Genomic DNA, 24,750 nt, shown 5'->3' with positions numbered 1-24,750 from the left:
TGTTTTCCCAGTAGTGGAATTATTGGATCATATGCTATTTCTATTTAAGATTTCTTGAGGAACCTCCATGCTGTTTTCCACAGTGTCTGTACCAATTTACATTCCCACCAGCAGTGCATGAGGGTTCCTTTTTCTCTACATCCTTGACAACACTTGTTATTCTTGTCTTTTTGATTTTAGCCATTCTGACAGGTAAAAGGTGGTATCTCATTGTGGTTTTGATTTGCATTTCCCTGTCAATTAGTGATGTTGAGCATCTTTTCATGTGTCTGTTGGCCATTTTAATGACTGTTTGGGAAAAATTTCTATTCAGGTCCTCTGCCCATTTTTCAATGTGACTGCCCCTTACCTTTTTTGGGGGGGGTGGGGGTTGAGTTGTATAAGTTCTTTATATATTTTGAATATTTACCCCTTATCAAATATATCATTTGTAAATACCTTCTCCCATTCAGTAGGTTGCCTTTTTGCTTTGTTGATAGTTTCTTTCCCTGTGCAAAAGCTTTTTTTTTTATTATGTTATGTTAATTACCATACATTACATCACTAGTTTTTGATGTAGTGTTCCATGATTCATTGTTTGCGTATAACACCCAGTGCTCCATGCAGAACGTGCCCTCTTTAATACCCTTTTTATTTTGATGTAGTCCCAACAGTTTATTTTTGCTTTTGTTTCCCTTGCCTTAAAAGACATATCTAGAAAAATGTTGCTATAGCTGATGTCAAATAAATTGCTGCCTGTGTTCTCTTCTGGGGGTTTTATGGTTTCTGGTCTCACCCATGGGTCTTCAACCCATTTTGAGGTTTTGTGTGTTAGTCTGTGTGTGTGTGTGTGTGTGTGCTGTTAGAAAGTGGTTTAGTTTCATTCTTTTGCATATAATTCTCCAGCTTTCTCACCATCATTTGTTGAAAAGACTGTCTTTTCCCCATTGTATATTTTTGCCTTCTTTGTCATAGATTATTTGACCCTATAAGCATGGATTTATTTCTGTGCTCATTAAGACAAGTGCACATCTAATCCCCTTCACCTATTTCACCATTCCCCACCCCTAAATTCCCCTCCAGTAACTCTTGTTTGTTCTCTGTTATTAAGAGTCTGCTTTTTGGTTTGTCCCCCTTTTCCCCCCCTTTGTTTTGTTTCTTAAGTTCCACATATGAGTGAAATCATATGGTATTTATCTTTCTCTGACTGGCTTATATTGCTTAGCCTTATACTCTCTACATCCATCCATGTTGTTGCAAATGGCAAGATTTCATTGTTTTTTATGTAGATGCTAAGAATTTTTAAAAATTCAATGTAGGCCTTGCCTTCAGGGAGTTCACAGTCTCGTAGGGAAGACAAACACATAACTCAGGCACAGGGTGATCATTTTATAATAGAGATATAAGTAGGCCACAGAAACCAGAAAGGACTTGGTGTTGACATTTGTTCACATTAATACTACACAGCCAACAAAGAACTGATTAATAAGAATTTTAAAAATATGCAAATACCTTGATGCATAATATGATGAAAAACAGACCATGTGATTCAACAGGCCTACTATACGGAGGGCTGGGGCAGGACAGCAGTTAGGTTGCCTCAGAATCAAACATTATGCAAGGATTCCTTTTCTTTATGTCATTCCTCTGACAAGGTTGTTCTGGAGAGAGGAGGAAGTGTCAGAAAAGGGATATGGGGAAATTATTCTCATATCTACAGAGGCACCAATTATTCTCTCTGGGAAAAAAAAATGACAATAAAAAGATTACCTTTGTGTTGAAATGCATCAAAAAGTATCAATTAACAAGAGTAATGATAAAAAAACAAACAGATCAGAAACCCATTGCTAAATTAGTCAAAACTTAGACATTTCTAAAACAGTGAATGAAGGGTTCATTGAAGGGTTTGCAGTAAACACACTATAAATGTATTTTCTTTTGTAGTTGGACAAAGTCATGGAAAAACATAAAGAATCTCATAGACGAATCCTGGAACAGCTTTTAATGGCAGAAAAATCTCATAGGCAAACCATACTGGAGTTGGAGGAAGAAAAGAGAAAACATAAAGAATACATGGAGAAGAGTGATGAATTCATAAGCTTACTAGAACAGGAATGTGAAAGGTAAGGTTACTCTGGACAAGACAATGATCCATTCTGCAAATTCTTTTTCTTTTTTTTTTTTAAGATTTTTTTTATTTGACAGAGAAAGACACAGTGAGAGAGGGAACACAAGCAGGGGGAGTGGGAGAGGAAGAAGCAGGCTCCCCGCGGAGCAGGGAGCCCGATGCGGGGCTCGATCCCAGGACCCTGGGATCATGACCTGAGCCGAAGGCAGATGCTAATGACTGAGCCACCCAGGCGCCCCCCATTCTGCAAACTCTTACTAACCTTTCACTATGGGCTCAACATTGTACCAGGGGTACAAGGAAGAATATGACATAGCTTCTGCTCTTAAAGATCTCATGGTCCAGAGGGAGGAAGAGGATATGTTTAAAGATAATTTGAATATAATGCATGAATAACCAGGTATGATAAAAACTATGGAAACATAAATGCTGGGCACCTAATTCTGCAAGGGAGTGCCCTGTGAAAGCTGCACAGAGGAGGTAACAGGGGTCTAGTCCCTATGCAAACAAGAATGGAAACTATATACAAGGCAGGGGCAGAAATAAGTATCACAGCATAGAGGTAAGAAATAGTATGGGTAGTGAGAGAACTCAACATGACTACAGTATAGGGTGTAATTGCAGGATGAGGAAAGGAAAGGCTAGCCGCAAGCAGATGGATTTGTTATACTGTTGGCAAGTAGGGGCAAATGACAAATTGTGAGAAGAGGAATGAGTTGATCAGGTATGCTTTCTTGAAGAACCATTAGGGCAACATGGGGTAAAGACAGAAGCTTTTGACTGGGGAAGGGTATATGTTCCAATGGCTATGAGGGTAGAGAGAAGAGGGTGTGAACAAGAAAATATTTATGATGTACGCTCAATACTAATGAGTGACTAATGAGACTGGAGAGCAAAGGAAGAAATACAGGGAATTTTGAGAAGCACTCCTGGCTATTCACCAAGGTACAAAATATAGAAATGGTACACAGCTTCTTGTTGGTGAAGGAGATAGTTCAAAAGTGGGGGCAGGTCCTGTTTTAGACATATTGAGTATGAGGTACCTGGTGTATTCTGATGTCTAGTGGGGAGAATGATGTATCTAATTAAACAACATACAGTGGGAAATACAGGTCTGGTAAACATTGGGCTGGTGGTATGGATTTGCAGCTAGTAATAGCTGAAGCCATGAGTTCTGGTATGGTGAGGAGAGAGAATTCTGAGAAGGGAACTCTAGAAAAAAATCAATGGCTGGCTGTTTTCTGGAGGAAAAGGGGTCAAGAAAGGAAGATGAGAAAGAATGATAGAGTGTTAGAAGAACCAGAAGAGAAAGAAAGCAAAGACACCAAATAAGGAAAGACTTTCAAGTAATAACAGAAAAGAAGAAAATGTCCCAGGATTTAGCAACAAGGAAGACACTGGGAAACTTAATGAACCCTTTCAATAAAATAGTGAGGGCAGTAGCCAAATCACAATGCTTTGAAGAATAAATAAGGAAGGAGAATGTGAACTATTATTTTGAGAAGTTTGGCTGCAAAAAATGAGAGACTGGTTGGTAAACATTTTATAACCATATGAAGGACAGAGATTATTTTGCTCCATTTTGCCCCTCTGTTCTGAATCACCTTAGAAAGTATGAAATTCCATTTGAAATGGAAAGGACAATTAAGGTTCTATATTGATAATACAAAGATAGGAAATAACCAATCTTTGCAATGTCAAATTTTATTGAATTGTCATTTCACTCTTGTTATTCCATGTGTACTTCTTTTATGAGTTACAGAGCTAATGGTGCTGCCATTAGCTATGATTTCTAACAATCACAGAAAAATGCAGAAAAAAAAATTACTTGTGACCTCCCTTTTCTAAAATATTAGTAGTCTTAGTGCTTTTTCTAACTACTTATAATTCGTATTTTAGCTAGGTAACTGAGGTTATACAATAGCTAGGTTAATGGCAAACTTTCATTTCTTTTCAGTTTACTTCATGGTAGACACTTGGTCAGATTCCCAGAGAATCCATGGCCCTCACATCCAGTTCCTTTTTTCCACATTCATCAGGAGGTTTGTTTTCTGCTCACTACATGGTGGGGGGGAAGGGGGTCTTGTTACCTTGAGCCTCATGAACTTGAAATATCTTGAGGGGAAGATTAAAGGAGTAGAGAAGTCTGGCACCAAGGGAAGATCTGACTCAGACATTACAATGTAAGATTTGTTATTCAATGAGACAATGTTATATTAAATATTATTTCAAACCCCTGTGGTTTGGCACTCGTGGCCTCATTTGGCCTCCACACTTATTTGGCACTAACTTGCTGAACACAGACACTTCCTTTCATCTTTCATTATTACGAACATGTATTGACCGTGGTTAGAGTGCTGCCTGCCGTAGAACAAAGAGGTACTGGTTGTCCCTGCCCAGGGGGCTTACCACATTACCAAAGAAGGCAAGATGATACAGATTTAGGGTAGGAATGTGGAGGGCTGTCTAAGGTACAGTTTTAATATTCACAGTTGTACCTCAACTATCTTCTTCTGGTGGAAGGCTTAGGAGGACTATCCAGAAGTGTAATGCTGGGAGGCAGATGATGAAGATTATTTAAACCAAGAGAGAGCAAAGAGTAAAACACTGAGATATGGGAACAAAAATTCAGTGGGAATAAAGGCCACGTGCTAGTGGGAAAGGAAAACAGTGAGATGAAAGTAAAATTGCACCCCATGGAATCAATATATTAAGAATGGCATTTCTGTAAGTATCGAAGGGGTTTAAGAGGAAGAATTTAAAAAATCATGTTTTTTTAGCCTTTGGACACAAAGTTTCTTTGTCTTAAAGAATAATGAAAGTGAACATACCATTACCAAAAACAGGAAAAAGTGGCTGGAGTGACTCTCATTCCTGTGTAGCAGCCATTCCAGAAGATATGAGAATATTCACCTATTTCTGTTTGCCAAGGAACAGCTTCCAAATGTAACTCTTTCGATATGAGAATGTTAAACCTATTCTCAACTCACATGATACACAGACAATTCTTGCCCTACACTGCCCGTACAATATCACAACTCCCATTACCTTGGCACTCTTGTTGCATTGGTCCTTCCTGCTCCCCTGCCTTCAACAGGGAGACTGTGGTCATCAGGACTTCCACCTGCGTTAGGGCCATTTGCATCAAAATATTACATGAAACCCACCTAACAAAACAGAAAGTGGGGAAAACTCTAATAATTTCAGGTAAATATATGCAGAGGAGGTGCTTACATGAGAGTGAAATACCATTCATTTGTTTCATTTTCTGACAAGTGACAAAACACGTGCACCATCACGGAGTCCTTCTAACTTTAGTGAGAGTACTTCCTCTTGATCACACAGCCACTCTTCATAAAAGCAAGATGAACTTGTCTTAAGGGGTCAAAGAATAATGTTTACTTCCTTCCTCAAACAAAGTGATGGAAGCCACTTCCAAATCAGTGATCCTAAGTATAGAGAAACAAAGAAAGATATCATAACCCCCATAAAAAGGGAGTTGGGTGAGGATAACTATAAAGAACTATCTGACTGAAACTCTGAAAAAACACTGTGAATGTTTTGTGGTTGTTAAGTGTTGGATAATATCTACTTGGAAATAAAATAAAAATTAAGAAATACATGATTGAGATAAGTTAAAGAAACCTTAGAGGGTGTAATAATGGATTTCAAATTTAGGCTCGATTTCTGTGTTTTCTTTGGAGAATCTGTTTTATGTGGAAAACCCTGAAGGAGACTGATGTCACAGATTGAGTTTAGGCCAAAATGTTTGCCAAGTGATGTCGTTGTTGTAATCAGTAAACAATTGGTTTTCCCATTGAGGGAGGATGGGGGCAGGGATCAGCTCAGGAAACGGTTCCCAAGCACGTTAATGCAAAGTTTCCTTTGCTGTAATCTGTGCAGTTTGGTCTGTCCATAAGGTAATATTGTCCACATTTCATGACCACTTTCTGTGCACTGACCAGCTCCAACGTGTGTATATGTGTGTCACCGATGACCTGAATTATGTACTTGGCTGAATTACAAGTGGAGTCTATGTGAAATGTTTTATACAAAAGCAATGCCAGTAATTTTTGACCTTTCTGGATGGCTTCACAGGAAAGCCAAAACAAAAATCACTTTTAGTCAGTACAATTTTGCAAAATTTTCCCATAAGTGAAATGCCAAATTTGTCTGTACTTTCAAAAAAGCTTGCATAATTTCTTTTTCCTTTTTCAGTTTCAGTGGGGGAAAAGGCTGTGAAGAAAAAAAGTTTCCTTTTTTTTTGAAACCATGCATTCTTTTTTAGAATACAAAAACAAACCATGTATATTAACCATACATGTTCCTGCATTTCGGGCCTTGAAGTAACCACTAGACTGAGAGACAAATATTATGGCAACACTGTATAAAAATGTGGCTTCCACCATGAATTTTTTTTTAAGCCTTAAATTACTTTTCATAATATCTTGGCCAAATAGGTTAGCACTGATACTCTGACTTTATAAAGCAGGAGTTCAAATGCTGGCTTCTCAAAAGCCACATGGTGAAGAAGGAGTCACAGGTAGAATTAATTTCTTGTTCCTGTCCTGCCCAAGTTTACTAGATAGAACAGTGGCTCAGGGGGGCAGAAGGGTCTTTTGAGGAAAGTTACCAGGGACCCAGCTTCAAGGATTGCTGCCTTGACCACACCTTGGGCTAAGTCTTTTGTTGTTCAGGTTTTAGTAAAGAACAAAGCACTTCTACCTCTCCTTTGGCTGAGGGAACTTTTTTTTTTTTTTAATTATTTTTTTATTCTTATGTTAATCCCCATACATTACATCATGAGTTTTAGATGAAGTGTTCCATGATTCATTGTTTGTGCACAACACCCAGTGCTCCATGCAGAATGTGCCCCCCTCAATACCCACCACCAGGCTAACCCATCCTCCCACCCCCCTTGTTTTTCAGAGTCCATCGTCTCTCATGGTTCGTCTACCCCTCCGATTTCCCCCGCTTCATTCTTCCCCTCCCACTACCTTCTTCTTCTTCTTCTTTTTTTTTTCTTAACATACATTGCATTATTTGTTTCAGAGGTACAGATCTGAGATTCAACAGTCTTGCACAATTCACAGCGCTTACCAGAGCACATACCCTCCCCAGTGTCTATCACCCAGTCACCCCATCCCTCCCACCCCACCCCCCACTCCAACAACCCTGTTTGATTCCTGCGATTAAGAATTCCTCATATCAGTGAGATCATATGATACATGTCTTTCTCTTTTTGACTTATTTCACTCAACATAATACCCTCCAGTTCCATCCACGTCGTTGCAAATGGCAAGATCTCATTCCTTTTGATGGCTGCATAATATTCCATTGTGTATATATACCACATCTTCTTTATCCATTCATCTGTCGATGGACATCTTGGCTCTTTCCACAGTTTGGCTATTGTGGACATTGCTGCTATAAACATCGGGGTGCACGTACCCCTTCGGATCCCTACTTTTGTATCTTTGGGGTAAATACCCAGTAGTGCAATTGCTGGATCATATGGTAGCTCTATTTTCAACTTTTTGAGGAATCTCCATACAGTTTTCCAGAGTGGCTGCACCAGCTTGCATTTGGCTGAGGGAACTTTATAAAGAAAGATTTCTATCATCAACCCTTCTCTATTATGACAGGCCTATTTTGCAGATTGTCAAGGTGACTGAAAAACTGAGCCATATTGACCTTCCTGTTAACTGAGGGTATTTGAGTACTTTTTTTTAAGTTTATTTATTTAAGTAATTTCTACACCCAACTTGGGGCTCGAATTCACGACCTCATGATCAAGAGTCACATGCTCCTCCAACTGAGTCAGCCAGGCATCCCTATATGTGAGTACTTTTAAAGGCTTTTGTTAAAAACATCAAGTCTTCTTTTTTGAGGCTTTGGATACCTCTCTCATATATATGTAAATGAGTGAGTATATTAATTTATCTAATTTTTTAGTTAATTAGTTAGCTAGTTTGTGCTACATGCCATTCATTCATTTAATCACTCAAAAAAAAAAAAAAAAAAAACCAAACCCAAAAAACAAAAAAACAAAAACCCAGCAACAACAATTAATTAAATGACTGGTACATGCCAGGTCCTGTGGAAGACACTAGGTGAAGGGGTAGATGTGGTCTCCACCTATATAAAACCCTGACTAATTTGTGCATATATAAAACAGAGATGCCACTACAGACTTTAAGATGTGATACTGATGCTTCTAAGGTACTATGAGATCATGATGGATAGGGAAAGAAAGGCACCATTATGGTAAAATGACATAATAACATGAAATGCTCATGAAAATAGAACATCCAGGAGAAATCAACAAACACATTAAACTAGAGTACTTTACTGGAGAATTCAATATCTTGTAACCATTGCCATTAGAATTTTTAGCTTCTTTGGTCTTAAATCTCAGCTTTTAAGACTATCCCATAAAGTATGACACAATGGGTATAATGTTTTAGAAAATAAATAAACTAAGTCTACTTTTAAAAAATCGTATTTAGAAAGCCAGCAGTTTTAAGTTTCATGCACACTAAACTATTGTTGTAGAATACATTGAACTCAAATGCAATCATTTCCTTTCAGTTTTCTGGCAAGGAGTTATATGTATTACATATTCTCGAGACTATGTCTTGCAAGTAGTGAAATAGATGCCAGATCTCCATTTGACCTTTGTCACTGGTATCCAGTTTGTTATCAGAACAAAATGGAGACCCACCACAAACATTTACTTCAGTATCATAACTCCATAGAGTACCACAAGTGTTTATACACCCCAGACATAACATAGGATCTGGGCAGGGATGCAGAGAAGTTAATTACCTCATAAAGGTACTGAACACAATTTAGGACTGTACACCATAACTTAGCTTTCAACAGATGTCACAAAATTGTTCCTTGTAACTGCACAATTCAGTGCTTTTCATATAGCACCATTTAATTATAGAGGTCAAAATTCAGATACAGTAACAACACCGTGTTTTATTGCTTTTCTCCCCCAGAAAGCTGAGCCAAATTTTACAAATAATTTTGGGTATGTATTTGGATGAAGAATGATTAGTGAATTTATTACTCACAAAAGAATATTATACACGTTACAAAGCAGTCAAAGAGGAAAACTAACAAACACAGTGAGGGATGAAGCAGGAGCTTGGAGATAGGGGACTCTGGACTACAGACTAGATCTGTAGCTAGTGTGTAACTTGGGGCAAATTCCATTTCTCCAATGGAATTTCTCCAATCTTGTGTATAAAACAAATGGGATAGACCATATTATGTGTATTTCTCTTTCAGATCTCAATATCTGTGGTAATGTGACTGCTGTAAATAAGTACCTTTTACTTTAAGCCTATGATTCTAACTCATACTATCAAAAGAGGCCCGTGAGAATGACAGTACCTCTACCAACTTCAAATCCAAGTCTGTATTTCCATTCTTAAAGGATATCTAGATTTAGGTACACCGTACTACTTCCCAAATGTCACATATTCAAAACTGAACCTAGTATCATCTTTGCAAATCCAGGCCAGTTTATGACATTTCTATTCCTGTTAATGCCACTACAAAGAATTGATCAATCAAATAACTACAAAAAAATTACAGAAGTCTCTGAATCCCGAATTTCAACTAGAAAAGACCCGACAATCTAGACCAACCTTCCGATTTTTGAATTGAGAAAAGTGAGGCCCATCAAGTCCTAGATAAGAAATCACAAAATCTTGCTGCTAAATAGTAGTAGAGCCAGACCAGAAGCTAGCTCTCCTGATAACATATTTGGCGCTAGTCTCCCTAGAATCATTACTATATGCTTGAGTTTCGTGCCTGGTGTTGTGTGGGTTCCAGAAGAATTTTAAGACATAATAATAATAATAATAATAATAATAATAATAATAATAATAATACAGTTGAAAAGACAAGATACTCACAAATAATAGGTAGATGATTCAAAGAAGATTCAAGCATTCATCCTATGGTACTGACACTACTGTTGCAATATTATGGAAAGTCAGGCAAAAAAGATATTAAGGACTGTAATTATTCAACAGCCAGCTTAGCCCTAGGAGAATGGAGGACATATAAGCACTGGATAAACACATCCAACCAGCTCACAGCTGTTAGTTTAACAGCCCTACAGAACAGGAAGCCAAAGACTGAATGTGGAAAGGCAACCTCAAACTTCTGTTCCACCTGACTATAAGATACAAAGAGAAAGAAGAGTCATTACATCATGTCAAGATGGAAATTTCTGCCTGCATTTGCAACTTGCAGGTAAATTTTCCTGGCAAGTGTATTATTCCCTCATGAGAAGATAAAGCCAAACAGCTCGGGCCAGCTATGAGGATGGAGATGCCTGGCATAAATGATGAGTAAATAAGGAGTAAACATCCCTGCACAAAAAAGCATTTTCTTGGAAGGGTGTAGGCTATTGGAGTTAAAAAGTATAGACTCCGGAGTTAGAATAACAAAAGTCTAAGCCATGGTCCCATCCTCTCACTAGCTATTTGACCTGGAACAAAGTATTTAATCTATTTAATCTCAGTTTCACTATCCATTAAAAAAATGATATGGATCTCATAGGTTCTTGTACTAAATTATAAAATGCATAGAAAGTGCTAAGTATGGTGTCTAACACACAGGAAGCACTCAGTAAGCACTGGCATCTTTCTTCAAATTCGCCTTTCTTTAAGGTAGTTTATTTATAAACTTGGTCCATACTGGGCATTTTCTGGATTTCCAGGAAGGCATTTAATTAGACCCTATACTGACTGGGTGGCAAGGACGTGATGATGAATAGGAGCTTTCAACTGGGCATACCCTTCAGTATAGGAGAGACAGACATAAAAACAGTGCAATGTTGTGTTACAGGTACAATGACAACAGAGAACACAGAGGCTGCACCAAGGAGGGCTCATTCTCTAGGGCTGCTTATACCTTCTTCCATTCAGAGTACAGGTGTTACTAAACGGCCTAATGATCTAACATTGTTAACACTGAGCAGAGCAATACCGTGCTCAAAGAAAATTTTTTTTCTTTTAAAACCATGGAGACCTATTTCCCCCTTTTGGAAATCATTTTACTTAGTAAAAACAGAAAGGTTAATGCAATGATACTACGAGGAGCACAGGCTAGCATATATGCGAAATTAAGACTCATGCAATATGGCAGTTTTTAAGTGCATCACAAAATTCCACTGCTCCTCTGGCCTGCCAATGTCACAAGATCCCCATACAATCACATCCTCTGGCCTAAAACGAAGTATTCCCACTATCAGGTAAGGGGCCTACATTTGATTTGTTTTGTTCACAGTTTCTCCTGCAGGATCAAGAGTACTGAGAATATAATAAATATTTGTTGAATAAGTGACTGAAATGTAAGAAAAGTTGTTAAACTTTAATCTATTTTTTTATATTAATAACTTATCATAAATTAGCTTCTGGATTAATTCTCTTCACTTAGTCCAGCTTTGGAAAATAGTATATATACATATATATAAAAAAGTTAATTTTGATACGTGAAGAAGAATGAGCTTGAGAGCTTTGGGACTGTCCCGAAGAGAGCAGATATAAAAGAAGGCAGGTCCTTTGTCAGGGCACTGGAGGAAAGAAAGATCCCAAGAGGGGATTTTAAAGTTGAAAATAGTAAAAACATTAACCACAAAAAAGCTAAAAACAACTCTTCAATTCATACTTCTCAGTTTTCGTACCCTATTTCTATTCATTAACAAAAACATCATGCACATCCTCCTAAAATCACTGACTACTCCTCTACACCATAATTTTTAAGAGTATGACTTCTGCTGTATCATACAGATGTAATTTATTTAACAAATTCCCTATTGTGGGCATTTAGATACCATCCACTTTTTCACCTTTATAAGGAACACTATGACTAACAGCCTCATACTTCAATTACTTTTTATACCTTCTTAAATGTTGCCTTAGAATAATAAATCCTTAGATGTGGGTCAAAAGTTATGAACCTTTTAAGGATTTTGAAAACTGTAGCTAATTTGTCCTCTATAATTAAAGAGGCTGTTTACATTATTACTAGCAATGAAGGAGTGTACCCATTTCTTACTTTATAACTGTGCCTGGGACTGATCTTGAATCTGACCTCATTTTAAACATGATTTGATGTTTAAAAGTATGTAAAGTGGATGTTAGTAACATGAATCAGACTTTCCCACTGACTTGGGCTTTGATTTTAGAGATGTGTTACTTCTGAAGAAAAAAATTCTAACATATCAAAAACACAAACCTAACATTTTCTTGAGAGAGTATTTTGCTGTTGTCAATATAATTTCAGTATATTTCCTCTTCCCTATCAAATTCAGGTTTGGATGGCCTAGCATCACTAGTCTTCCAAAGACTGTTTCTGTTTGCTTCTTCTCTAAAAGGTCTGAACTCTCCTCTCTCCATACAATCTCATGCCAAGCTTTAGAGTCCAAATCTAGGATCCTGGCTCACCTTTCCCACCACATGACAGATTCAACAATAGTTTACAACACTTACGGTAGTGGCCTTCCATGGTCCTGACAAGTTTGATTTGTTTAACACTGTGGAATCCAAAATTCACTTTGTCAAATTCCGCCTCTAAAAATCCAGTTGATTTGAAGTGTGTGAGAATTTCATTCCAATTTCTCTTATTTAACTCAATTACTACTTGCAAATTCTTGCTTCCTCACATTTCCTATTTATCATGCACATATACTTACGTCCACAGCATTTTCCCATTTATTTCAACGAATTTCCCAGTAACAGCTTGAAATATTTGAGATGCCTGGAGAACAGGTAATTTATATTTCTTCAGAAGATGTTTCAGAAGCAGTGCCTGGGTAGCTCAGTTGGTAAAGTGTCCGACTCTTGATCTGGGCTCAGGTCATGATCTCAGGGTTGTGGGATTGAGCCCCACATCTGACCCCTCATCAGGCTTCGTACTCAGTGCAGAGTCTGCTTGGAGTTCTCTCTCTCCCTCTACCCTCCCCCTGCTTGTGTGCTCTCTCTTTCAATATATAAAATCTTAAAAAAAAAAAAAAAAGGAAAAAAGATGTTTCAGAAGAAACACGTTAGCAGAATTTATGAGGATAAGTATGTGTTTTCTTAAAAATAAGTAATTTCTAACTTGTAGTTTTGTCACTTTATATCATGCATTTAAAAAAATGCAGAGAGAGAGAGAGAATCTTAAGCAGGCTCCACACCCAGCCTGGAGCCTGAAGCAGAGCTTAATCTCACAACCCTGAGATCATGACCTGAGTTGAAATCAAGACTCAGATACTTAACCAACTGAGTCACCCAGGCACCCCTATATCATGCATTTTTGTTGTTGTTGTTGAGTAAATATGACATTCAAGGCTTGTCATGCCATAACAAACATTGGAATATATATAGTAAAGGAACAATATAGAAAAAAGAGAATTACATGTGGCTGCCACAACACTGTTTAGAGAATATATCCTTCAAAGATATCAGAGATCTCAAAATCGAATACTTACCAGTACTGTCAATAGTGAGGACCCAATATAAATGACAATTAAAAAGAAAAAAAGCACATTTCCCTGTGGAGCACATCTGTCATTTGCTTTATGTCAAATTACTTCTTTTCTAAACAGATTTGCTGACTAATCAAAACTCCAGCTAATAATCTATTCGAGAACATGCCAGTTGTTCTATGGCCATACTTTCAAACATGATAGTTTAAACCGTTAGACAGCATTTTGATTAAATGAATGGTCTTTTTATGTGTTTATTTGTGGAGACCCAAATGGAGAACTCCTACGGCTTCTTCATGCAGAAGAATTCAGTGGCTTATTCTCACCATTCCTTTGAGGGCTAAGATTTTTATCAATAAACAAAGTAAGAGGCACAGAATAACAAAAATGTTGGAAGGAAAAAAAATCACTCCTTAATTTTCATCTGTGTTGAATTCTAAGTGAGTCATGCCTCAATAATAACAAAGCAGAGCAAATCAGATAGAACTTCATCACAAAAAACTTCTGGACGGCAGGAACTGAATTCTAAGCTGGAAGAGTTTAATCTTGAAGCATGCTTCCCTGTCTCCTCTAAATAGGCCTGTATTTTTTCAGACCGATTTTATTTTGTTTGTTAGGGAAACATGAGGGGTAGTCACATAGTTCCCACTTTCAGTTCCAGAAAGAAATCTCAGGAATCTGAGGAGATCTGTGGTTTCAGCACAAACTTCTCTTGCACCATGGCTGAGCATTCATACCCACCAAACTGTACAAAGGACACCCTAAAAGTTCGTTAGTTTCTTTGTATTTCAGATATATATAACAAAATGGGGATGTGGGGGCAGTATAAACATACAAACATAGATGATTCAGATGAATCCATCTTCTAAAATGTTTCAGAAACAATGTTCAAATTCTGCTTTTATTAAATTGAAGATAGCCCATTCAAACTTCCTCACAGATGCTACATTCATTAATAATCACTTTCATTTAAAATATATCCGAAACATAAAAGGGTAAGAGGGGGCATGGTCCTCAACCTCAAAAAGCCTTCAGGGGCCAGCAGGATAGGGTAAATGAGAGGAACAGGCTGGATGTACACAATAGAGAATGGTGGAGACCTTGAAAACCTGCAAAGCTCAAGTCTATCTAGTCAGCTTTCTGAATAATCACTTCAATATCACCAGTAAATAAGAAACAGGCCCTAGAACATGGTTGATCCAGAAATGGAGAAGCCAGACTTGAGAAGTCCAGCTTTGGAAAATAGGATATATGTGATGAGGAAAGAGGACAAATATTCTTTGGACCCTATAAAAGCAGATGTATACTGAATCAGAGCGATAAGCACTGGACACAATACAGACGAGATGAAGAAGCCTGTTTATCATGGCTTCTTGTCTGTCTCCCCACTTACACACTTGTGTGTAAGCTCCGGGAGAGCAGAGACATCTTGTTTTGTTTATCCCTGTAGCTTTAGTGCCTCACAGAGAGTGCCCAATTGGTATTTACAGAATAAATAAATGTATTACTCTCAACAAACATACTCACTAACATGAACGCTGTAATTGGTAGCAGCAGCTATGGGGACTTCAAAGGAGCTGTTGTTTTTAGTGGAGACCTCTCCCAAAGATCCCCTGCTCTTTGGTGGCAAGAAGAGAAATGTGTTATTCTTCTTCATGCTTCTAAATGTTTTTATATTGACCCAGAGATAGGAACTTCCTTCCACCTTCTCTATACTGCTGAATGAATATAGAAACATTAAGTTTCTTCAAAATCAAATACATATATGTAAATATATTAAAAAAACCCCAAACAATAAAATGAAAACAGAGGGGTACAACCAGCAAAATCAATATTGTGATAATTCTGTGTAAAAAACAGCCTGGTTCCATTAACAAATGATGTAAATAATGTGCAAGGGGGAAAACACCAAAGGAAATTTATAAGTTAAAAGAAATTAGACATTTCCATAAACTGTAATGGACGATCTTATTTGAATCTTTATTTGAAGACACTATAGAAGGGGGGTGGAGAGAATCAGGAAAATTTGAACCCTGGAATATATCAGAATATGAAATAATTATTTCTAATGTTAGATGTGTTAATGGTGTTGTGATGTATATTTTAAAAAATCATTATCGTTCAGGGATATAGTCTGAAAATATTTTAAAATGAAATGATAGAATGTTTGGGATTTGCTTCAAAATAATTTAGAGTTGGGGAGCATAGTGTAGGGGAGGAAAAATAATTTCCTCTCTATCCTTCTGAGTTCTTGGCTGAAACCCCCCTGTAATAAAAGACAGGTTAACAAGAGAAAAAACAAACTGAAGTTTATTAACATGTATACCTCAAGTGTATACATGGGAAATAACCAGGGAAAATGAGTAACTCTACAAGATGACTTAAGCCGGAACCTTAAATGCCATCTTCAGCTAAAAGCAAAAGACAGGTGGGTTGGGGGGAGGGGCAGCTTGTTAAGGGAAGTTACCAGAAAAAGCAAGGGTAAGGTCTATTATGCAGATTTAAGTTGGTGCCTTCTCCACTGGTAAGACTGTCTTGTGATTTAGTCATCCTTCTCTTCCTGGTACTGAGAGGGAGATACTCTTAAAAATAGAGAGTTTCTCCATAAGTGTAAATTTCTCTTACAAAAGGTTAACTCTACTCTTGTTTTCAGAATTTCTGCATCTACTGTTTCTCAAAATAATCAATTCAAAATAATCCTTATGCCAAAGAGGCATATTTTGGAATGGCATATTCTGCTACCCTTCAGTAGGGTGGTACAGAAGAAACAAGACTGGCCAGGAGTTGATAGTTATTGAAGTTATATGAGGAACACATGGGGGGGTTCATTGTGCTATTAGCTCTAATTTTATATATGTTTGAAATAACGAAAAAAACAAGTGAGCAAATAACGTATGAAAATAGAAAATTTAAATGAACAGGAGAGTATAAAATGAAAATTAAAACCTTCCTTTCATTTCACTTCCTACTCCCCAAAGTAATCCATAGTTAAGTTTCCTGTGCATTTTCCTAAAAAATTATTGTAAGCCTGTATCAGCAATTCATGAAGGAGATCATACTATATTCTTCTTACCTTTTTTTTTTAAGTGGCTGCATATTATTTCATTTTATAGATGCAGTTCATTTAGCCAGGCCCCATATATGGACTTTAGATTATATTCCCTTTTTTGGGGCTATTAAACATTGTTCAATGAATTGACTCTCAATGACTTCAGATGTCTCTTAATTCCAATTTTCTTTCAGAAATAAGTGAGTCATTGGTAACTTTGTGTTTTTGCTTTTTGAATAATAAGGAACTAAAACCCATAAGAAGAGAAGCCTTTATGCAGGACCCTGAAGACATCACAGAAGACTGTAGTGGCGGTGGGAGGAGGGGGCAGCACCGATACACTTCTAGAGTCAGGTTTACAGATCCCACCCAAGTACTTGTTAGCACCTCCCCCAGAGGCCTTTGGATCTCCTAGCAGAGGAAGGCTGTAAAAGCAACAGAAGCAGGGATCTGATCCAAGAGTAGCAGCTCCTGCAGTTCAAATAAAATTTATACTTATCTGCAGGAGTTGCCTGATGAAGTGAACAAAATGAGCCCTGAAGAATCAAAGCAGCAAAAGTTGACATACACTTTCTTTATGCTTTCCCAAATACAAGGGATGATGCTTATTTGGACAGGGTACTGCCACTGAGGTGAAGGACATAATCCATGAACTCCAAACTGTCCCTAGATATTTTCTGGAGAATCAGAAATAAAGCAAAATAAAAGGTAAAACTATATGAACCTGCCAGTCATTGTCCATCTATGGCCACTTTCTTCTTTCAGAGAAAATCATATACATAAATTTTTTCTTTTCTGAACTACTCCAAATTTTACAGTAAGACTATAGACCTTAACAGATAATAGTTTTAATATGCTAACACAGTTAATAGATGAAATAGTTTGTCTTCAAAATATCAAATTAAGATAGAAGACATAAACATATAAAGTAGCACATAAAATCATCAAAAAGGGGTGCCTGGCTGGCTTAGTCAGTACAGTGTGCGACTCTTGATCTTGGGGTTGTAAGTTTGAATCCCATGTTGGGTGTAGGGATTACTTAAAAATAAAATCTTTTAAAAAATCATAAAAACTTAGATCTAGGCATGGATAAAAAAGCTAACATACCATCCTACAAAATAAAACAAGTGTTTTGCCTTTTAGGAAAGATGAACAATCTCCAAACATCTTTTGCTTTGGAAATTAAACTAATACAATGATAATACTAATGATAATAATTAGATCCTAAGAAATCTATTAGAACTAATAAATGAGCTTAGCACAGTTGCAGTATACAAGATTGATATACAAAAATCATTTGTATTTCTGTACAGTAGCAACAAGCAAACTAAAAGTTAAATTAAGAAACAATTCCATTTCCAATAGCAGCAAAAAAAAAAAAAAAACACTCGGGAAGACTTGAACTCTTAAACTACAAAACCATGTTAATAGAAATTAAAGAAGACCGAATAAATGGCAAGACATCCCATATTTATGGATCAAAGCACTTCATACTGTAAAGATGGTAATACTCCCCAGATTGATCTAGAGATTCAACACAATCCCTATCAGTCAAGTTATATCCTTTCAGTTTTGTTCAGCCATAAAAAGGATAAACCTGTTAATGATAATGGATATTTCTCATGAGATACAGGTTAGCTGTTTTAATTCTTAAAACTTTATAAAGGAACATCCTTTAATGCCAAATCATGCTCAGGAACCAAAGGATAGGGACTTGGAAATAGGCTACTGGGGATATCCCAAAGGGAAATGATCAAAGGCAAATGATTATTTTTTGTGAAAAAAAAAAAAAAGGAGAAAGAGTATTTTGTTCTATATGAGAAAAAGGGAAAAAGGAGGTATCCGTCATCCATTCATTCATTCATTGACATTCATTTAACCTAACATTATGCATGAAACTAAGAACTGGGGACAAAAATAAAGAGTAAGATATAGATCCTGTCTTTTGAGGCCCCAGTAGAAACATAAGTAGTATGAGGTAGTTAAATGTGGGCTGCAACTGAAACGTATACAGAGTACGCAGGGATCCCATCTGAGGCATGGATTAGCTCTTCATGGAGGAAATGGGAAGGCATCCCATCAAGGAGCAATTAACTTGATGTCTTGAGTAGACTCTCATCAGGCAGAGAAGAGGGGAAAGGATATTTCAGGCAGAAAATTGCACCCACAAGTACAAAGGAATGAAAAAGACAAGTTTTTGGAATTAAGTCTCTGTTGAGGATGAGTAGGTGAGGGCTAGGTTGTGCAGACCATGTGCCATTACCCCAAGTTCCCTCTTTATCCTGAAACCAAGAGAAATGTGTTGTGCAGAAAAATCTCAACCCACCATTGGGAATTTGTCAGAGCACCCACAGCATACACAAAGCATTATGTTAGGTGTGTCCAGAGTCAGATTTGGAAAGAGCATAACAATAACACTATTAACAGCAACCAGAAAACTACAGTTATAAGCAAAACACCAAGGGGGATAAGGCCTTCAGAAATGGATTCCATGTTTTCTATTACTGTACAATTTCCTGATAAAGACTTACTTCATAGCAAAATGGGATTGGAGAAGTATGTGTCCATTTGGCTAAAGTAAATGGAAAAACTCATTCCACCCTAAATCCCAGAAAAAAAGTTATGGGTGTGCAATATGCTACCTAATCTCTTTTGCCTGGCCTAAACTTGGTTAATTACAGCAACATATGAACAAATGGCAATGAGATATAACTACCTGGAAAAGAGAAAGGAATAGGAGCATCTATTTATTTATTTTAATTAATTAATTATTAATTAATTAATTCATTTATTTGACAGAGAGACACAGCGAGAGAAGGAACACAAGCAGGGGGAGAGGGAGTGGGAGAAGCAGACTTCCTGCCAAACAGGGAGCCCAACGCGGGGCTTGATCCCAGGATCCTGGGATCATGACCTGAGCCAGAGGCAGACGCTTAACGACTGAGCCACCCAGGCGCCCTGCATCTATTTATTTTGACTGTACCTTGAACTCTGCCAAGAAGACATTTCCAATCTCCATCCCTTCATCCTTGAAAAGAGCTACTCAGCAAACCTTACATAGAGAATATAGCCATCTTAGAGAATACCCCTCTTTGGCCATCTTGGGAGCTGCCCCCAAATTTGTTGAACAAATTTGATAAAAAAAATAAATAACTTGAGTTCTGTACAGTTGTTTTAATCTTCAAAATGGGCAGAAATATTCTTGCTATCTACCTTCCATGCACAAGGGGTAACTGAAAAGAATGTGAATAACTATTTGGGCAAAGAATTTGTGATCTAATGATTAAAAGTGAAATACAAACCCAGTAAAATGTTCATTTACATATGGGGATAATATCTAGAATTCCAGAGCATTGTTTTTATTAATTGAAGGGCAAACTACTAATATTTCCCAGATTACCTTTAAAAATGATTTCCTTTAAGAGTGGGAAGGGGTGCCATATGTGACAACATGGATGGACCTTGAGGGTATTATGCTAAGTGAAATAAATCAGAGAGAGAAAGACAAATACCACAAGAGTTCACTTACATGTGTAATCTAAAACACAAACCAAACAAACCAAACCAAACCAAACCCAGTCATAGATACAGAGAACAGATTGGTGGTTGGGGGACAAAATGGGTGAAGGGGATTAAGAAGTATAAACTTCCAGTTATAAAATCAGTAAGTCACAGAGATGTAATATACAGCATGAAGGAATACAGCCAATAATATTGTATTAACTTTGTACAGTGATGGGTGGTAACTAGACTTATTAAAGTTATCATTTTACAATGTACACAAAGGTTAAAGCACTATATTGTACACCTGAAACTAATACGACATTGTATGTTCATTATACTTCAATTAAAAAAAAGCAAATAGACAAATTAGGGTAGAAGACCAAAGTTCAAAGTAAAAGAACTAACAGTGGCACAGGGTATTGGATACAGTAGTACGCCTACGCCACCTCACCCAGCACCTAACAACTGTGAAGACACCCGTTTGTTTCTTTTGAAAGCTCTTAGTGATAGGAAGATTTACTGGAGAAATGAAACACTTCACCTCTAAAAGCTCACAGAACTCTGTTTTTGTTGCATTAGTCTCGCCAGGAGAATTGTGAATGTGTTTGCATTCTATCAGTCGACAGCGTGAGTCAGCCTGTCCCAAACCAGTTCTCTAACCAGAAAACTGAGAAGTTTGATGACACATTTAGGTAAACACGCTCACTGGATGAAGTTATTTAAAATTTTATAGCTTTTTAATCCTCTCTAAGCCTCTGAAATCCATACAGGTTTTTAGAGAAGATTTAAATTCGTATGAGTCAAAGAGGAGAAATTATATGTAAACCAACTCTATTAAGAATTCCATGAATTCTGAATAACTAAGAATATCTAATACTTGAAAGAGCAATGAGGATAATCTGACCCCAAAATGAGGCCCTTAACTGTTAACTAATCAACCTTATTTCTAATTGAAATTTCAGCTCTAAATACTCTTGTTGCCCCAACAACTGAAATTTCTCATCCATTCCGGTCATCAGATGACGACAGCTATTTGTTGACAATGATAAATGAACTCTGACTGTGAATGGTTCACTAAAGTGTAAGACTTGTAGACCACGACTCTCATCACCTACTCTCCAGGCTATTTGAGAATTCAATAGACAGTTGAATGCAAACGTAATAAAAAAATAAGTCACAGTTACTTAAATTAACTAGAACTGATAGCAGCTATAAGAGTTAACTAAAACTTACAGAATTATGGACTTTTAATCCATGCAGATGAAAGGTATACAAACACACGGACCCAAAGATTATTTATTCCTTTTTTGACACCCTATTCTTAGCAATAGTATTACTTCTTTATGCAAAGAAGACTCTTCAGATGAATCCACCCATTCTCTTGCCCTGGTGAGTTTTTGCTTTACTTAAAAGAAATCTTGCTCCTGCCATGAAAGAGTATTTCTGCTCCAAAGTTTAACTTTTCATTATTTACTATTACCTTTGGGAGTAAATTCATAACAAATAACTAAGGTACAAGGGAGTGGCTCTAAAACCTTTGGATACCAATGACTCTCCCCACTCCCGGTTCCTCCCTCCTGCCCCAAGCATTCCACATCACTCGTCCTTGAATATATGAAACACAACACACATCAAAACTCAGTTTATTTTGTAGGTAGCACAACCAAACCCTAGCTCAGATTAGCTCTGTTCCATTTTCAGATGTTGAAGCAGATAGAGAATTTTATAAGGAGACCAGAACTTAAAAGGTGGCTCTCTGCATTTGCTTTATCCACAGACTCAATTCTAGCCCCTAAATTATGACATGTTAACTATCTAATTGTTTGAGAAATGCTGCAATAGAACATTCAGTTCTTAAATTTTCCAGGTAAGCATCTTTTGGTAATATTCACACCACACACACACACGCGCGCACGCACACGTGCATGGGTATACATGTAGAAACACAGAAGAATAGTCCCTCAATAATTAAAAAAAGCATAGAATGGCTATTGGTGAATTATTAAGGAAGAGGAACTGGGGTCAGAGTAAGCCCATAAAGAACTTCAAACACCTAAAACTGAGAACTCATTAAGAGAAAGACCACAGACCCACACAACACATGAATCCTTTCTTTGTAGAGACAGTAGATTCTATTTTGTATGCTCTATACAAAAACAATACAAAGAAAGATCCCTTTTTTTTGTTAAATATTTATTTATTTATTTGAGGGGGGGAGGGGCAGAGGGAGAGGGAGAGAATCTCAAGCAGACTCCCCGCTGAGTGTGGAGCCAGATGCAGGGCTCGAATCCATGACCCATGAGATCATGACCCCAGCCAAAACCAAGAGTCGGACATCCAACCAACTGAGTCACCCAGGTGCCCCAAGAAAGATCCCTTATGAAGAACTTGATAATTAGTGATAATAGTATGAGTAATGATAGTTACATTTTACTGAATGTTTACTGTCAAACACTGTGCTAAGCATATTAGATGGATTATCTCATTTAATCCTCATAACATTGTTTGAAAGTAGGTACTGTTATTGTCCACATAATATTCAGATAATCAAACTGAACCTTAAAGACACTACATAACTTTCTCAAAGTTACACTGCTGGTAAGTATAGAAAATAATTAGGATTCAGGTTTTTCTGACTCTTGAATCTGAGCTCTTAGCCCTTCTCCTCCACTGGTTCCCAAAATTAAGTAAGTTATCATTAGAGTTGCCAGGGGAACTATTTAAAAGTACAGATTTCTGGGCCCAACCTCAAACGTACTGAATCAGAATCTCCCAACTGCTGTATTTGAAGGTAGGAACACAGTGGCATCTTAAATATGGTTCAAATGTTTTTTAAAGATGCCAAGAGAATCTGAGTGAAGCCAGTTGTCACATAGTTGTCTAAGTCAAATCATTTGCTTCAAATAGAAAATAGCATCTCTTTTTCCACGTGAGCTTTTTCTCATTGTATAGCAGTCAGAAAGGGCTGGTGTGATAAAAGGTCAAATGAGGTCATGGTCATACTGTGTCAGTAAATTAGTACCAAGATACCCAGGTACATAAGCTGTGTTATAGAAGATGAAAGTGATACAGCACAGCCAATCTGCTGATTAAGAACTGCTGAGTCAGAACCTCACTGCAGAGAAGGCACAGAACCAATGTAGAGAGAACTTCTCAGGCTACACTCACTGCATGACCAGATCAACATTTCTTAATATTAAATATATAGTTTTAGCTTCTGAAAAATTCACTTATCTAGTTTATTTATTCATTTATTTCAAAATGCTTACCAAGTGCCTACCACATGCAAAGCAGTAGACTAAAGAAATGTTCCCTGTCCTCAGGAGCAGAAAAACATTCAGGTGGGGGGATGTGAATATTAATTAGGGGATCAGGAATGGCTTGAAGGAAAAGGTAGCATCTGAGCTACCTTTATTATTTAAAGAATTTTTAAATATTATTTTAATAAACTTAAATGAGTTCTGTTCTATGGGATCATTCAGAGTATTGTCTTCATCTACATGATCAGAGCTGAAATTCTATTATGTCTATGTTACAGTACATGGTGGGGGTGCACAGGGTGGAGGGAAGGGTAAAATACATGAAAGATATCTTGTTTTCAAGTTGGAGATGACCATCTCTTCTATTTATATTCTTTTGTTTGTTTGTTTTTAAGATTTTATTTATTTATTTGACAGAGAGAGACACAGAGAGAGAGGGAACACAAGCAGGGGGAGTGGGAGAAGGAGAAGCAGGCTTCCCGCTGAGCAGGGAGCCTGATGCGGGGCTCGATCCAGGACCTTGGGATCATGACCTGAGCCGAAGGCAGACGCCCAACGACTGAGCCACCCGGGCGCCCCTCTTCTATTTATATTCTATTGATCTAATCTAAACTCACATAGCCACTTCCCAATACAGGGCAAGCCAGAAATGACTGGACAGCCATATATGCCCCGGAAGAAAGAGCCAATTGATGTTTTAAAGACAACTAACAGCCTGCCACAATTTTAGCACAAACCACTTAACCTCTCTGAGCCTCAGTTTATTTTCACAGTCTTGAAGAAGGTAAAGATTTCTTGAAAAGGATAGAAAAAGCAACAATCATAAAAGAGTAATAAACTGTACCTTATTAAAATTAATAACTTCCATTAATCAAAATGCAACAATAATCAGAAGAAAGGGCAAGCCACAGATTAGATGATATGTGCATATGTATAACCAACAAAGCCCAACATTCAGAATATATAAAGTATTCTGAATCAATTAAAAAAAAAAAGACTGACAACCCAACATAAAAAAGAAAAAGACTTAAGAGACATTTCATAATTGGGGCACCAGCTGGGTGGCTCAGCTGGTTAGGCGTCTGCCCTTTGGCTCAGGTCGTGATCCCAGGGTCCTGGAATTGAGCCTCACGTCGGGCTCCCTGCTCAGCCGGGAGCCTGCTTCTCCCTCTCCTCCCCACTTGCTTGTGAACTCTGTTGCTATCTCTGTCTCTCTCTCTCAAATAAATAAAATCTTTTTTTAAAAAAAATACATTTCATGATAAAGGATATCCAAATAAGCATCTGAAAAGTTCAATGTTATTAATTATCACACAAATGCAAATTAAAACTATAA

At 37.3% G+C, this 24,750-nt stretch overlaps 2 protein-coding genes across 6 annotated transcripts in view; one reads left to right on the top strand and one right to left on the bottom strand.

Annotated features, from left to right (window-relative positions):
- The window catches only part of CMSS1 (cms1 ribosomal small subunit homolog), a 380,673-nt gene that overhangs the window by 263,065 nt on the left and 92,858 nt on the right, over positions 1 to 24,750 (bottom strand). The gene's annotated exons all lie outside the window — the stretch shown is intronic.
- The window catches only part of FILIP1L (filamin A interacting protein 1 like), a 300,285-nt gene that overhangs the window by 183,137 nt on the left and 92,398 nt on the right, over positions 1 to 24,750 (top strand). For all 4 annotated transcript variants that reach the window (XM_064584418.1, XM_064587904.1, XM_045902741.3 and 1 more), the window contains exon 4: positions 1,924 to 2,102. In XM_064584418.1, the coding sequence (XP_064440488.1) occupies positions 1,924 to 2,102 (179 nt within the window). The remainder of the gene's footprint in view (positions 1 to 1,923; positions 2,103 to 24,750) is intronic.

The sequence above is a fragment of the Mirounga angustirostris genome, unplaced genomic scaffold, assembly GCF_029215605.1.
Source record: "Mirounga angustirostris isolate CCGP_5_RB_7025 unplaced genomic scaffold, mMirAng1.0.hap1 SCAF_1, whole genome shotgun sequence".
NCBI classification, from domain to species: Eukaryota; Metazoa; Chordata; class Mammalia; order Carnivora; family Phocidae; genus Mirounga; species Mirounga angustirostris.
Note: the sequence above shows the minus strand (reverse complement) of the source record. Positions and strands in the feature narration are given on the sequence as shown.